Here is a 17,174-nt window from a genome sequence, read left to right as displayed (position 1 = left end):
TCCCATCCCAGTGGTTTCCACCACATTTTTCATTATAATGGGTGCAAGTAGCTGTGACTCCTTCCATTCAGGATTTAAAGGAGCAGATGATATAGCCTCTTCTGGGAGGGGGGAAGAGAGGGGGAAGGCCCCATTCCTCCTCCCCATCACCCGAAACATGCATGACTGTGGCCACCAGCCCCTGTTGGACCTGCAAACGTTTTTCCAGTTCTTGAATTTGAGCTTTACACTTACCATGGCTAACATTTAACCGTTGCTCTCGTGCTCTAACCAATAGGTGTCTTAACCTCTAAATTACCACAGCATTTAAAGGACATTTCCCCACTTATTTTAAACCAAGAGACAGCGAAACATAGTAATCAAGGAAAAGGAAATCACACCCATTGCAGACACATGCAGAACTTGGCTACCTGTTTCCCTGGATTGCAGGACTGTTCAGACGTTACTTTATTTCCTGCAACCCTGGCTGCCCACCAGTCTCCGCCAGTCTGTTACATTTGCTCTTAGGAACCTGAGTGTGTGAACTTGCCACCTACCTGTCCCATGAAACACACCTCCTTGAGAGGAGGGGGATCTCTTGCCAGGGATAAGAACAAGCGCTTTGCCCTGAAGTGTGCCTAAATGGTGCGTATATATATATTTAACCCAAGAAATGCAGGTCCAAACCAGACTAAAGCAAAGCTTGATTTTATTGAGAAAAAGAGTAGAACAGCGTTACAGAATTACTTGGGTGCGTGGCAGCATTAATCATTGATATCCTAACCCATTCATAACTTTAAACTAAAGAGATTAAAGAACCCTATTCCTATTAAAAGTAGGAATGATTACCTCTCCTAGGCCCTGAGTGGGCGGCTGAGTACAGCTGAAGCTATGTGGAAGAGCTCTGATCCAAAACCAGGAAGGAATCTCTTGGTCTCCAGGGTTTGCACCAAGACCCAGAGTCTCCCCGGTTCTGTCCCTGCAGTCCCTCCATGCAGTCCTTGAGAGCGTAGCACACAGGGTGGAGCTCTGATCTCTCTGCCCCCCCTTCTCCTTCTCTCTCTAGATTCAAGCCTCATTTTTAAAAGACTTTTTCCACTCTCCCCCTCCTGCAAAGGAGGGGACTGGGAATCTGCTGATTTTCTGCGTGTGTGTGTGCCTGCATGAGAGTTTCTTACTGACCCTGAAAAACTAAGGCTCCTTAGAATGAACAATGGAGGATTCTACGGTGAGTGAGGGAAGTCTGCCAAAGAAGAAGATAACATTTATGCCGTAGCTTTTGGTTAATTCTGTTTCTTAACGCTGCCCTTGTTGTTCTTCGCACAACACCTGTGGAACTCATAACCAGCCATACCAGCGGGGCAGGGGTGTGAGAGGTGGGGGTGGGAGTTATAGTTCCTGGCCTTGCACCTCCTGGGTTCCACTTGAACCAAAATGGGGTTAGCCAAGCAATCGTAACACTTCTTTGATGAGAAGTAAGGTAGCTACTCTGACTGAATCTCTTTCCACACTCCAAGCATCGATAACATTGGTCCCTTGTGAGTTCTTTGATGTTGTGTAAAGGAGCTACTCCACCTGAAGGTCTTTCCACACTCCAAACATTTATAAGGTTTGTCCTCTGTGTGAGATCTGTGATGCGAAGTAAGTTGGTCACCCCGACTGAAGGTCTTTCCACACTCCAGGCATTTATAAGGTTTGTCCCCTGTGTGAGTTCTTTGATGCAAAGTAAGGTTTCCACACTGACTGAAGGTCTTTCCACACTCCAAGCATTTATGAGGTTTGTCCCCTGTGTGAGTTCTTTTATGTTTACTAAAGGCACTACTGTCACTGAAGCTCTTTCCACACTCGAAGCATGTATAAGGTTTGTCTCCTGTGTGACATCTCTGATGCCTAGTAAGGTGGCTACTCCGACTGAAGCTCTTTCCACACTCCAAACATTTATAACGTTTGTCCTATGTGTGAGATCTGTGATGCGAAGTAAGTTGGTCACCCTGACTGAAGGTTTTTCCACACTCAAAGCATTTATAAGGTTTCTCTCCCATGTGAGTTCTTTGATGCGAAGTAAGGCTGTCACTCCGACTGAAGCTCTTTCCACATTCCAAGCATTTATGAGGTTTGTCCCCTGTGTGAGTTCTTCTATGTTTACTAAAGGCACTACTGTGGCTGAAGCTCTTTCCACATTCCAAGCATTCATAAGGTTTATCCCCTGTGTGAGTTCTTTTATGTTTACTAAAGGTACTACTGTGCCTGAAGCTCTTTCCACACTCCAAGCATTCATAAGGTTTGTTCCCTGTGTGAGTTCTTTTATGACTACTAAAGGCACTACTCTGACTGAAGCTCTTTCCACACTCCAAGCATTCATAAGGTTTGTCTCCCGTGTGAGTTCTTTCATGCGAAGTAAGGCTGTCACTCCGACTGAAGCTCTTTCCACATTCCAAGCATTTATGAGGTTTGTCCCCTGTATGAGTTTTGCGATGCCTAATAAGGTGGCTACTCTGACTGAAGCTCTTTCCACACTCCAAGCATTTATAAGGTTTGTCTCCCATGTGAGTTCTTTGATGCGAAGTAAGGCTGTCACTCCGACTGAAGCTCTTTCCACATTCCAAGCATTTATGAGGTTTGTCCCCTGTGTGAGTTATTTTTCTAGTGATACTTCAGATGGTTCTCCCTCAGCCTTGACTCCCCAGATGTATCCTGATGGAATGAAAAGGAAAGGAGATGAAATTATGTGGAGAAATCCTGTGAATATATTATGATTTGTTCTTTGAAAACATATTTCTGGGAGTTCTGTTGACATCAGAGTTTAACTGTCAAAGCTCGACACCTTGTACGGAGTTATTTTAGCAGTAGGTGCTTGGACATGAAGTGAAAGCGGGGAGGGCAACTCCCACCCACTGTCACTATGTAGTGAAAGGCTTGAGCCCACCAGATGTCTGCCTTCACCATCCCAGGAGTCAATCCCCAGCTTTGGGCAACTGATCCCAGCAAGTCCTACTTTGACAAGATTGCGCATGCTCACACCAACCCTGCAAGGTAGTAACTGCCACCACCCTTCTAGCTGGTTAGCACTCTGGGGCGAAGGGAACTGCAGAGCCCAGTTAAAACACCAGAGCTTCTCAGGACAAGAGTATGGATGCACTCCTTGTCCCTTCTAAAGTCTCAGGTAAAACATTCCTCTGTTACACGGTAGTTGTAGTCGAATGGCAAGGACTGAAGTTAGGAACTAAACCCCCTCTCTGGAGTGAACACACCTTGGTTAAGATAATTAAAATTTATTAAAAAGAAAATAAGAAAAGCATGAAAGTTTTACAAATAACAAAGAGGTACACACAATAAATTTTAGTAGCAATTTAGATCCTGTTACCATATGCCCAAAAAGTTCAGGTTTAAAAAGGAAGACAGTAAGGGACTTTTGGCACAGATTACAATCACAAAAGCTTCCTAGCCTAAGCTACACTTACAGACCATAAGATCTGCAGATGAATAGCCTTCCTCACCTTAGGGAACTTGCGTGTCGGGATGAAAATGGAGCCACACCAGAACGTCACCTATGCAATAGGCTGATCCTCCGAAGTGGGACAAAAACCCAAAGTTCTGAGCCCCTTGTTATGGAAAAGATCTTGGCCCAGCCGGAGACAATTAAGCAATTGACATTTCCATCAAAAGGATGAAAACAGTCTTCCCACGGCACCTGGCGCCTCCTCTTGGTTTCCCATTACAAACTCAAGGAGTTTGACAGCCTTGACAGAACCAGGCCCCTTCTGCTGATCAGGAGGTGCTAAGCTAACTGTCAGCCGATAGCGCTGTGTTGTAAAATCACCAAGTCACAGTGATGGGGGGAACCAAAGTTTTAACTGCTTGCCAGCAGGTTAACAAAACAGATGTCAAGGGGGAAAATCCCCACAAGGCTTTGGTGTTCAGCCATTTTAAATGCAGGCCAGGGTAAAGCTGGCAAGCTGGCATGACAGAACACAGGTTGTGAAAAGAGATGCAGAGAGAGACGACTGTCATAAAAATCTGCTCTCTTGTTCCTCCATTTAAGGTGGACAGCCCAGTACTTATAATGGGGAAATATTATATAGCCATATGATGGGGAATAAAATATACATAAGCAAGATATATTCTTTTATAAAACTACTTGTATTCAAAAAGGTTCATAACATATTAATAGTTTTGTGAAAGCAAGACTCTTTTTTTCTTTTAGAGCAGTCTTCCCTGACTGTGCTGGTTTGTCCTTTAGATAGTTTGGTAGACAGTGCTGGGGAGGAGTCAGTGGTCGTGGTGCACGTTGGCACCAACGACATGGGGAAATGCAGCCGTGAGGTCCTGGAAGCAAGATTTAGGTTGCTAGGTAGGATGCTGAAAGCCAGGATCTCCAAGGTGGCTTTCTCTGAAATGCTACCGTTTCCAAGCAAAGGACCAGCCAGACAGGACCAGCTTTGCAGTCTCAATGCGTGGATGAGACGATGGTGTTGGGTGGAAGGGTTTGGATTTGTTAGGCACTGGGGAACATTTTGGGACAAGCTGGGCCTGTACAAAAGGGACGGGCTCCACTTGAACCAGAATGGAACCAGACTGCTGGCACTTAAAATTAAAAAGGTGGCAGAGCAGCTTTTAAACTGACTGAGGGGGGAAACCCGACAGAAGCTGAGGAAGGTCCGGTTCAGAATAAACGTCCCTCCTGGGATAAAGACCAAAGAAATGATGACATTTTAAAAGGAGTAGGCCTAGAAGTAGGCATTGTGAGAGCAGGGGCCCAGGATATCAATTCACAAGGGCAAAATTACCACAGGCCAAACCACAAGTGCCAAAGACACTTAAAGAGAGACACTGCTTACAAGTGCCTGTATGCTAATGCTAGGAGCCTCCGAACCAAGATGGGAGAACTGGAGTTCTTGGTCTTAGAGAAGAGCATTGATATAGTGAACATAACGGAGACCTGGTGGAATGCAGAAAACCAGTGGGATACGGTTATCCATGGATATAAACTATATTGGAAGGACAGGAAAGGACGTATTGGTGGCGGAGTCACTCTATACGTGAAAGAAGGCATTGAATCCAGCAAGCTCGAAACCCCAAAAGAGGCAGACTCCTCCACAGAATTGTTGTGGGTGGTGATACCATGCCCCAGGAGGGACTTAATATTGGGAACAATCTATCGTCCCCCTGATCAAAATGCTCAGGGAGACCTTGAGATGAGATATGAAATTGAGGAAGCATCCAAACTAGGAAATGTGGTAGTAATGGGTGACTTCAACTACCCAGACATAGACTGGCCGCATATGTGTTCCAGTCAGGACAAAGAAGCAAAATTTCTAGATATTCTAAATGACTATGCCCTAGACCGGTTGGTCGTGGAACCGACCAGAGGGATGGCAACCCTGGACTTAATCCTCAGTGGGGACCGGGACCTGGTGCGAGATGTAAGTGTTGTTGAACCGATTGGGAGCAGTGACCATAGTGCTATTAAATTAAACATACATGTAACTGGCCAATTGCCCAGAAAATCCAACACGGTCGCATTTGACTTCGAAAGAGGAAACTTCACAAAAATGAGGGGATTGGTAAAAAGAAAGCTGAAAAACAAAGTCCGGAGGCTCACATCACTCAAAAATGCTTGGAAGTTGTTTAAAAACACTATATTAGAAAATCAACTGGAGTGCATACGACAGATCAGAGAAGGTAACACCAGGGCCAAGAAGATGCCAGCATGGTTAACGAGTAAGGTCAAAGAAGCACTTAGAGGCAAAAAGTCTTCCTTTAGAAAATGGAAGTCTTGTCCGAATGAAGAAAATAAAAATGAACACAAACTCTTGCAAGATAAATGCAAGAAGACAATAAGGAATTTGAGGAGCACATTGCTAAGAACATAAAAACCAACAACAAAAAATTCTATAAATACATTCAAAGCAGGAGACCATCTAGGGAGGCAATTGGACCCTTGGATGATAAGGGAGTGAAAGGTGTACTAAAGAACGATAAGGAGATTGCAGAGAAGCTAAATGAATTCTTTGCATCTGTCTTCACAGTGGAAGATATAGGGCAGATCCCTGAACCTGAACTAACATTTGCAGGAAGGGATTCTGAGGAACTGAGACAAATAGTGGTAATGAGAGAGGAAGTTCTAAGCTTAATGGACAATATAAAAACTGACAAATCACCGGGCCTGGATGGCATCCACCTGAGAGTTCTCAAAGAACTCAAATGTGAAATTGCTGATCTGCTAACTAAAATATGTAACTTGTCCCTCGGGTCCTCCTCCGTGCCAGAGGACTGGAAAGTGGCCAATATTCAAAAAGGGATCCAGAGGGGATCCCGGAAATTACAGGCCAGTTAGCTTAACTTCTGTCCCTGGAAAACTGGTAGAAAGTATGATTAAAGCTAGATTAACTAAGCACATAGAAGAAGAAGCTTTACTGAAGCAGAGCCAGGATGGTTTCTGCAAGGGAAAGTCCTGTCTCAGTTACCTATTAGAATTCTTTGAGAGTGTCAACAAGCATATTGATAGAGGTGATCCAGTGGACATAGTGTACTTAGACTTTCAAAAAGCGTTTGACAAGGTACCTCACCAAAGGCTTCTGAGGAAGCTTAGCAGTCATGGAATAAGAGGAGAGGTCCTCTTGTGGAAAAGGAATCGGTTAAGAAGCAGAAAGCAGAGAGTAGGAATAAACGGACAGTTCTCCCAATGGAGGGCTGTAGAAAGTGGAGTCCCTCAAGGATCAGTATTGGGACCTGTACTTTTCAACTTGTTCATTAATGACCTAGAATTAGGGGTGAGCAGTGAAGTGGCCAAGTTTGCTGATGACACTAAATTGTTCAGGGTTGTTAAAACAAAAAGGGATTGCGAAGAGCTCCAAAAAGACCTCTCCAAACTGAGTGAATGGGCGGAAAAATGGCAAATGCAATTCAATATAAACAGGTGTAGAATTATGCATATTGGAGCAAAAAATCTTAATTTCACATATACACTCATGGGGTCTGAACTGGCGGTGACCGACCAGGAGAGAGACCTCGGGGTTGTAGTGGACAGCACGATGAAAATGTCGACCCAGTGTGCGGCAGCTGTGAAAAAGGCAAATTCCATGCTAGGGATAATTAGGAAAGGTATTGAAAATAAAACAGCCGATATCATAATGCCGTTGTATAAATCTACGGTGCGGCCTCATTTGGAATACTGTGTACAGTTCTGGTTGCCTCATCTCAAAAAGGATATTATAGAGTTGGAAAAGTTCAGAAGAGGGCAACCAGAATGATCAAGGGGATGGAGCGACTCCCTTACGAGGAAAGGTTGCAGCATTTGGGGCTTTTTAGTTTAGAGAAAAGGCAGGTCAGAGGAGACATGATAGAAGTGTATAAAATTATGCATGGCATTGAGAAAGTGGATAGAGAAAAGTTCGTCTCCCTCTCTCATAATACTAGAACTCGTGGACATTCAAAGAAGCTGAATGTTGGAAGATTCAGGACAGACAAAAGGAAGTACTTCTTTACTCAGCGCATAGTTAAACTATGGAATTTGCTCCCACAAGATGCAGTAATGGCCACAGCTTGGACGGCTTTAAAAGAAGATTAGACCAATTCATGGAGGACAGGGCTATCAATGGCTACTAGCCGTGATGGCTGTGCTGTGCCACCCTAGTCAGAGGCAGCATGCTTCTGAAAACCAGTTGCCGGAAGCCTCAGGAGGGGAGAGTGTTCTTGCACTCGGGTCCTGCTTGCGGGCTTCCCCCAGGCACCTGGTTGGCCACTGTGAGAACAGGATGCTGGACTAGATGGGCCACTGGCCTGATCCAGCAGGCTCTTCTTATGTTCGGAACTACCTGAATTCAAAAGAAGTGATAACACTGTAAAAATGGATTAGATGTAAAAAAAGAATTGCAGTAAAATGCTTAGCTAAATTTCTTTACTCATGTGCTGGAGCACTCAGCTCATGGTGAAAGGGGACTTTCATGTGAAGCACTGTACGTTCCCAAATGCACGAGAACATGATGCAGAAAGCACAGTACCTATGCAAGTACCTACGCATTGCCTATGCAAATAACTGTGCAATACTATAATGCCTATGTCATCCTGTGTCATACTGATGTGTTAAATCCTGATTGGTAGATGCTAAAGTCTTTGTCCTGAAATGTATAAATAACCCAGGCCAACAGTGCCAAGTTGCAGTCCTCCACCCAATAGGTGGGAGACTGACCAAGTGTACACTTGTCATCGAAGAAAGGCCTACCTTTTTGCTCCAAGCCTCTGTCTTCAATTTTTATAGACAATGTCCCCCAGCAAAAGATCCCAATGGAGGAAAATTTCTCCAACAGTTATGCACAGCTGGAATTCATAAACTTAGGATGTATCCTGTCTGACAGAAACATGGCCCTTTCCACTGCCCAGAGGGCAGCTCACATCCCCTCTCTCCCTCCCTCCCAAAATGTTAGCCCCCTGTTACCTACAACACAAGATAGTGCTGGAAGATGAGACCCCCAGGACAGATGGCACTCTGTGAGCTACTGGGGAAGTACAATGGTCAAGTACGCATAGTGCTATGACTAAGGATGCAGCTGGGTCATGGCTGAAAGGATGCAGCTGGGTCATGGCCGAAAGGAAGCCCAGAGGCTGATGCACACAATGTGAAAAGAGAGTCCAGAGTTGTGCAACATACACAATAGCAACACGGAATGTGAGAAGCATGAACCAGGGAAAGTTAGAAATTGTCAAGCAAGACATGGAACACATCAACATTACAATAGTTGGTGTGACTGAATTGAAATGGATGGGAAAGGGACATTTTCAGGCAACTATACAATATTTTATGTAGGAAATGAGAAGAGGAGGAAACTGAGAACAGAGAACAGAGAAGAGGAGGAAACTGAGAGATTTTATGCAGAAGTACAGGAAGAAATTAAAGGGAAATTTAGGCCAAGAGTAGGGATGTTGAATAATCAACAGGGGAACACACTGACTGACTGAGATAAAATAAAAGGAAGATGGAAGCAGTACACTGAAGAACTCTATAAAAGAGATGCCAAGATGACAGATTCTTTCACGGAGGAACCATATGATGAAGAACCAGAAATTTTAGAATCTGAGGTGAAAGCTGCTCTTAAAATACTTGGAAGAAACAGATCACCAGGAATAGATGCCATACCAGTAGAGTTGCTACAAGCTACTGAGACTGAATCTGTCCACACTTTGAGAAAACTTTGTCAACAAATATGGAAAAGAAAACAATGGCCCACAGACTGGAAGCATTCAGTAGACATCCCAACTCCAAAGAAAGGGGATCCCAGGGACTGTAGTAGTTTTTGAACTATTGCCTTAATATACCATGCAAGGAAAGTAAAGGCTCTTACCATATATGGAGTGAGAAGGGCCAGATGTTGAAGCTGGTTTTAGAAAGGGAAGAGGTACCACAGATTGCATTGCAAACATAAGCTGAATAATGGAACGGACCAAGAAATATCAGAAGGAAATCACACTGTGCTTTATAGATTATAGCAAACGTTATATGTGTGTATGGTTTTAATACTGGAAATAGTTTAATTTTATTTTAATGTAGACTTTGTATGTTTTTAATTATATGTATTTTTATCTGGAAGCTGCCGTGAGTTCCAGTTTTGGAAAACAATGGGGTATAAATAAAGACAGTAACAATAACAATAATAAAGCCTTTGACTGTGTAGATCATGAAAAACTATGGAATGCTTTAAAAGAAATGGGGGTGCCACAGCATCTGATTGTCCTGATGCGCAACCTATACTATGGACAAGAGGCTACTTACTGCATGGATAGAATATGGAGAAACTGATTGGTTCCCCATTTGTTTAAATCTATATGCAGAACATATCATACAGAAAGCAGATTGGACCAAGAAGAAGGAGGTGTGAAAATTGGAGGGAGAAATATCAACAATTTATGATATTCAGATGATAACTTACTACTTGCAGAAACCAATAATGATTGGAAACGAATGCTGATGAAAGTGAAAGAGGAAAGCACAAAAGCAGGACTACAGCTGAACGTCAAGAGACTGAAGTAATGACAACAGAAGATTTATGTAACTTTAAAGTTGTCAACAAGGACACTGAACTTGGCACAGTCATTAACCAAAGTGGAGACCGTGTTTTCCTTATGTTAAAACCTGTAAATATAGTAAGTGCGGGTTTATGAAGGCATATATGGAAAGTGAATTGAATGAGAGGGGGGAGAGCATGGGATGGAAGGCTGGAGAATGTTGGGTTGGTTGGCAGAGTTCTGATGGAGGGTTGGATTATATTTGGCTGACATTTAGACAGTATATATATGACCAGAAACATAAAGAGTGACACTATGTGAAACCATACGCTTGTTAAACATTCTTAAAGTAATCTTGTTATTTCCTGGTGTTAGCAAAGAAATACTTTTATTGGTTTACCAAATGCCTGATCCTTGGCTGGGGAAATATACAGACCAGAAGGGAGGACAGGGTAATTACCAAGGCTGAAGGGAAACTGTATCTAATGGTGGCAGCAGTGAAGGGAGATACTGTAACATCGTCAAGTATCCAGAGCAACCCAGGATTGTATGCTTTCTAGACAAAGATACAGGGGGGTTGTGGACAGCAAGGGCACCCAAAGTAAGAAGCTATAGAGAGACTAAAGCAAGGTCTCTAGCAGTCTTGTTTACAGGGAGTGGCTGGTGGTGCTGCCTAGCAGTGGGATCTTGTGAGATCTGTGCTAGAGCGGAGTGAGAAAAAATAAAAAGGACAATCCTGACTGGTGGTGTCCTGAGGTGGTGCCTAGTGAAAGGCGGTAGCCACAAGCAGGTGGGAACCTGACAGGTGGAGCCAAAAGTTGGGATAGTCACAGAGACAATAGTCAAGAAATCAGAATAAGTCTTGGACTGGGGAGGGTAGCTCTGAGAAAAGATCCTCAAATGCAAAGATGGATCACCGAACACCAAAGTCCAGATCTTTCAGACCATGGTATTCCCCATCTCTATGTATGGATGTGAAAGTTGGACAGTGAAAAGAAAATCAACTCATTTGAAATGTGTTGGATTAGAGGTTTGTGGGTACCATGTTTGTAGTCTTGGGGTTCTTTTCGATCCTTCCTTGTTTCTTGAGGCGCAAGTGGCCACGGTGGCAAGGAATGCATTCTACCACCTTCGGTTGGTAGCCCAGGTACGCCCCTATCTGGACAGGGATGACCTCGCCTCAGTTGTTCATGCTCTGGTAACTTCTAGGTTGGATTACTGTAATGCGCTCTACGTAGGGCTGCCCTTGAAGACAGTTCGGAAGCTTCAGCTAGTGCAAAACGCAGCACCCAGACTGCTGACGAGGACCAGCCGGTCAGCGCATATAACACCTGTTCTGGCCCATTTGCACTGGCTACCCATTTGCTTCCGAGCCAGATTCAAGGTGCTGGTTTTGACCTATAAAGCCTTACATGGGGTGGGACCGCAGTATCTTGTGGAACGCCTCTCCTGCTATGAACCGACCCGGTCACTTCGCTCAGCATCTAAGGCCCTCCTCCAGGTACCAACCCATCAGGAAGCCCGGAGGACAGTTACTCGATCTAGGGCCTTTTCTGTAGTGGCCCCCGAACTGTGGAACAGCCTCCCTGAAGAAGTACGCCTGGCACCGACGCTTCTATCTTTTCGGCGCCAGGTTAAGACCTGGCTATGCTCCCAGGCATTTTAAGCATTTAATGTTATAATTTTAAATCTTTTTTGTTTGCTGTTTATTTATTGTGATATTCTGTATTTTAATCTTTTTGTACACCGCCCAGAGAGCTACTCGCTATGGGCGGTATAAAAATGAAACAAATAAATAAATGTACCGCGAAAAAGACAAATAATTGGGTGTTAGAACAAATTAAACCAGAACTATCACTAGAAGCTTAAATTGTAGTCGTGGTCATTGGCAAGGTACCGGTTCAGAGCCAAACCTCTGCTGTATGAACACACACTGGTCAGTAGAAATAACTTTATGAAAGAATAAAAGAGGCGCACAGTTACAGCAGCAAAATAGGTCCTTCATATCAACATCCAAAAAGGGCAAGGTAAAACCTAGGGAGTTCAGCCACAAGACGAAAACAAGAAAACTATCTAACCTAGTCTAATTCAGGTAGACAGTTGCACAGCCCCCCTTTCCTCAGAGAGAGGAACAGTCAGGAGAGGTGATGCAAAATGGGACCTCAGCAGGAAACATCAGGTAGGCAGGATGGGACCCAGGAGAGGAACGAAAGCTAAGGTTGGAGCCCCATACTTATGGCAAACTGCCCAGCAACAGCCCAGATCCAATTAAGCAATCTGGAAATTTCTGCATGAAAAAAGGGCCCATCAATCACCAGCCAAATGAAACATCTTCCCTAAAACTTCCCAGACATTACAACCTTGATGGAGCCCAGCTTCTACTGACAAGGTGGTCTTAGGGTGGGCCTCTGAGTATCCACAGCTGGGAAATTAAACTGCCAACTCAGAGCTCTAATACAGAAGCCAAATGTTAACCTGTTAAGACCCCACATTAACAAATGAAACCCCACATTTTTTTGCTATACAACCATCTTGAATTCAGGTGTTCATGACACTTTGGACACCTCATGAGAAGACAATAATGCTGGGAAAAACAGAAGGGAGTAGAAAAGGAGGAAGGCCAAACAAGAGATAGATTGACTCCTTAAAGGAAGCCACAGACCTGATCTTACAAGATCTGAACATGGTGGTTCATGACAGATGCTCTTGGAGGTCACTGATTCTTAGGGTCGCCATAAGTCATAATTGACTTGATGGCACATAACAACAACAACAGTTTGGCTATGATCTGACAGGGATAAGAGCAGAAAGGTTTGGGTGATAAGAAGATGTTCCTGTGAGAGAGATGTAACAATAACCAAGGGTCGCCATAAATTGTAATTGACTTGAAGACACATAACACACACACACCTACACTACGTAAGTTCAACCTGAAGTGCTCCAAGAGAGCCCAGTGCCCCACAAACTTAGCTCCCACCAATTTGCACCCGTTTGAGGAAAAACGCAGTGGCATCACTAGGGTTGGCATCACCCGGTGCGGTAAATCATGGTGTCACCCCCATGGACCTCCTCCCGGACCAGACCATACAGAATCCTTAGTAATGTTTTTTGTACTAATGTTACTCGTAAATCGTAATTCCCGTATATCACTGAACGTAATGGCAATAGTAGTGACATAAACAACTAGCAAAATTAAAATTACACCTTTAAATTACAATATAATATGCACAGCCTAAATGTATTTCCATTTATACATAGTTTCATGTGGTTAAAGTGAAAATTTGGTAAGAAAACAATAGAATTCGAAGTAAAAACGTTTAAGAACTACATCAAAATTATGTTCATTTTAACATTAAACTTTACTGTTACATGAGATACATTAATGGATTAGGTTTGCATAATCAGTAACGGCCCAAATAATGTAGAACTTGTAGACAAATGCATATGGAAATATACTCATAAATGAAATAATACCAAAAAATAAACAGGAACAAATACACAAACATTTCCACACTTAGTGAACATCTCGACTAAATCAGAACTTTCCTTTCCTGGCCTTCAAAGCTGCGAACCTGTGAATCACTTCATCGAAATCAATGCCTTTCGCCAACTCACTTTCAATGGATAATATCACAAGATCGGAAAGCCTTGACTGTCCCATGGTAGATCGCAAATAGTTCACACACACATACACACACACACACACACACACACACACACAGAGCCAGCTGTGGGATCGTCACACAAACAGCCTAGAACATTTTTTCCCTTTCACAAGGACATGCAAAAGATTGAACCCAGGACCTTCTGCATGCAAACCACATGCTCAGCCCACCACTGAGATATAGGGTGGAAAAACACTCCCTGTTCTGCTGGTTCTAGTGCTTCTCCACCACTTTCTTCTGCAAATAAGAACATAAGAACATATGACAAGCCTGCTGGATCAGGCCAGTGGCCCATCTAGTCCAGCATCCTGTTCTCACAGGATGGAAGATTGGAAGACAATCTTACTCGGCCATGAGTGATCGCCAATGGATGAATGTGCCGCCTCATGCCTGATTCTGAAATGTGTGGGCCTGTGGATAGAGATTCACAGAAATCATCCATCTCAACCCCACAATCCTATAACACTATGTTCTGATGGACACACCACTTCAGTGGAAAGGCACTTCCACAGAGACATTGAACCTGAAAATCATAGCAATTACATGACAGTGCCTGCAAAAGTAACTCCGGCTATATTGGAAAGTGTAGCAGTCGCCAGTGAGCACAGCATCCATGTGAAGGCATCAGGTTAATATGCAATGCCCAGCCATCAGCCCATGTAGCCTCACATCGCCCTGTGATGGTTGCAGTGGGGTTGTCATTAGGCGTCAATTAGCTCTTCAGAGAAAGTTGACAAACTCCTTTAATTATGACATTAAAACAGCACTCAAGTATTCACCAGCTTCCTTATGTTTCATTGTGAGCTTTCAGGTCCTTGTTTGTAAACAGACATTAAACCAGAGTTCCCATTTCAGATGTAAGTTTGATTTTTTATTGTAAGCCTTCCTGGGAGTATAACAAATAAAGAACTAGATTAAATAAATAAATATAAAAGGACAATCAAAGTACCTACCCTATGGAAGAGCAGGGCTGTTTGCTGTTCCTGACATAACAGCCCATGGTTCGTTGAGCCAGGACTGTTTCGCCTGAATCAGACTTTTGTCTGTAAAATCTGTGCACCCAGGCAGCGTATAATAAAAATAATCTTCACAACGGTGACTATAAATCTAAAGAAAGGACTGATTAGTGTGCGGGTCTGTTGCTCTCAAACGGAGGGATGCTATCTATTAAAATGCGCCTTTTTTGCCTGCTACTGAAGGTACCGCACTTGACACTACAAAGAAATGTTTCCTATTATGCTGGAGAACAGCGCTGTTGTGAAAGTGGCACTCCCCCGTCCCCCCTCTCTCTCCTGCGTCCTCAAGCATCGCAGGGAAAAGGGACTCGTCGTTATCCCACTTCTTCCTTTCTCCTCCTTCCTCCCGCCTCCTCTCACACCCCCCTGGCGGAAGGGGATTGAGTGACAGCACAGGCTTGCCACGGGTGCTCTCGGCTCTGCTGAGCCTGCCCGGCTCCTCCCCTCCGGCCATCCCCTCGCTTGGGGCGGGGGGGGCTTCTGCCATCTGTCGCCGGTGGCTGCTACTCGTCCGGCGGCAAGTCGCTTTCTTCGGTTGCCTTTAGGGGGGTGAGGCATCTTCCGCCGCCCGCCCGCTCGCTTACTCAGCTTACCGGGATGGAGGCAGAGGGGAGCTCTTGCTTAAAGTGCGGCCGGCTGGGGGGGCGGCTCGGGGTGTCACCCCTGTCTCGGGGTGTCACCCGGTGCGGCACGCACCTCCTGCACCGCCCTAGTGACGCCCCTGTTACTGTTGATATCAAGTTCGGGGTGATTAAAATAAAGAGGGATTGTGAGGAACTCCAAAAGGAACTCTCCAAGCAGGCTTGGCTATTAAAGAGCAAATGCAATTAAATGTAAGCAAGCGTACAGGGATGCACAGAAGTGAAAAATCCTAAGTGAACTGCTGGTGACTGACAGGAGAGAGACCTTGAGGTCATAGTTGATGTCTCAATTAAGATACTGATGTTATAGGTATGAAATTTGTGAATTCCATGTGAGGGATCATTAAGACACAGATTGGAAATAAAACTGCCAATATCTTAACGCCATTATACACATCTAAGATGTGATCCTACTTGGATGCTGTCTTCATTTTCTGGTTGCCTGACTGCAAAAATAGCACTCTAGGGGTGGAAGCGGTAGAGAAATGGGCAAACAAAATGATCAAGGGTTGCAACATTTGGGGATTTTTGCTGCAGAGAAAAAGCTTATAGGAGACATGATAGAAGTGTATGATCACACCAGACCTTTAAAGCACATTCAACACAAATGTAAAGCACATGGCTTCCCCCAACGAATCCTGGAGAATAGTTTTTCCTCACTGTGCTACATTCCCAGCACCCTTCATAAACTACAACTCCCAGGACTCTTGGGAGGAAGCCACATGCTTTCCATGTACAGTGTGGATGTGCCATAAAGAAGCCTGGTGTGGAGGAACTGGATAACACCCTCTGATTTAGTAGGGAACTTACACCTGGTGTAGGAAGAGCGAGCGGGAAGTAGATCCCACCAATTTGCATCCATTTCAGGAAAAACGTCACTCGCTAAACAGTTTGTCTGCCGGACTACTCTAAAACAAGGAAGGCAGGGCCACGTTTCTCCTTTCCTGAATTAATTAAATGGCGACCTTAACTCTAACAGAATAGAAACTGGGGAGGGCTGGCAGAATTAAGGCATTGAAAGAAGAGCCTGACTATTCAACTATCACAGCTGAACCAAAGGAGAAAGGAGGACATAGGAAGAAGCGGCCCATTTAGCGCACTGTCGTCTCCTTAGCTCTGCCCCGACTACGAGGCGCCTCCATCTGCAAGCTGAAGGCCCCGAAATTCATCAGCGGAACCGCAGATGTTCCGAGGGATGCTTCGATCCGGCCCACCACAGCCAGCGCAGCCCAGGGGAGAGGCGGACGGGACGGGGCGGAGCTGCAGCCTCCGATCCGGAGGGTCTGCGGGGCGGGGCGCTTCAGGGGGCTCCTCCCCTCTCCCACCTGCCCTCCGCCCCATTGCCTACCTTTGGCTCGAGGCTCCCCCGCTGCAACTCCGCTGGCCAACATCGCTGCGCACGACGAGGGGCTCCTCCGGCGCTTCCAGCCTACATTTCTCGCAGAGAGGCGAGGCAGGAAAGGGAAGTCCCTCCTTTGCCCTTCGGCTCTGTCGTCCTTTGTTAACCCTTAAAGTGGCTGGAGCTCCTCGGCTGCTTCACAGGACGGCAAGGGGAGGATGGCCAGTCCTCGCTTGCGCTGCGCTCTGCCGAGCTCCCAGCAGAGAGAGGCTTCTTAATGGGGGGGGGGCTGGGGAGTTCTCAGGCTTTGCTCTGGAGCGCCGACCCTGGGCAGTCGGCCAGCGCCTGGCTCTGGGCAGGTGAACCGTCCCTTGAGGCAGTGGCTTCGTGGCTGTGTGGGGATTCGAACCCTGGTCTCCCAGGTCATAGTCCAGCACCTTAACCACTACACCACACTGGCTGTGTGTGCATGGGACATACCACAATAAAATACAAAACAACACAAATAAACAGTATAGTTACAAATCCAACT

General features: G+C 45.0%; 1 protein-coding gene across 1 annotated transcript; it reads right to left on the bottom strand.

Annotated features, from left to right (window-relative positions):
* Positions 1-671: 671 nt before the first annotated feature.
* LOC133375418 (zinc finger protein 79-like) lies at positions 672-16,764 on the bottom strand. Its single transcript, XM_061606994.1, has 2 exons — positions 16,652-16,764; positions 672-2,673 (listed from the first exon to the last, which is right to left on the bottom strand). Exon 2 carries the CDS (start codon positions 2,523-2,525, stop codon positions 1,932-1,934), a length of 594 nt encoding a protein of 197 aa, XP_061462978.1. The 5' UTR covers positions 2,526-2,673; positions 16,652-16,764; the 3' UTR covers positions 672-1,931.
* Positions 16,765-17,174: the final 410 nt, after the last annotated feature.

The sequence above is a fragment of the Rhineura floridana genome, unplaced genomic scaffold (genome assembly GCF_030035675.1).
Source record: "Rhineura floridana isolate rRhiFlo1 unplaced genomic scaffold, rRhiFlo1.hap2 scaffold_24, whole genome shotgun sequence".
Lineage (NCBI taxonomy): Eukaryota > Metazoa > Chordata > Lepidosauria > Squamata > Rhineuridae > Rhineura > Rhineura floridana.
Note: the sequence above shows the minus strand (reverse complement) of the source record. Positions and strands in the feature narration are given on the sequence as shown.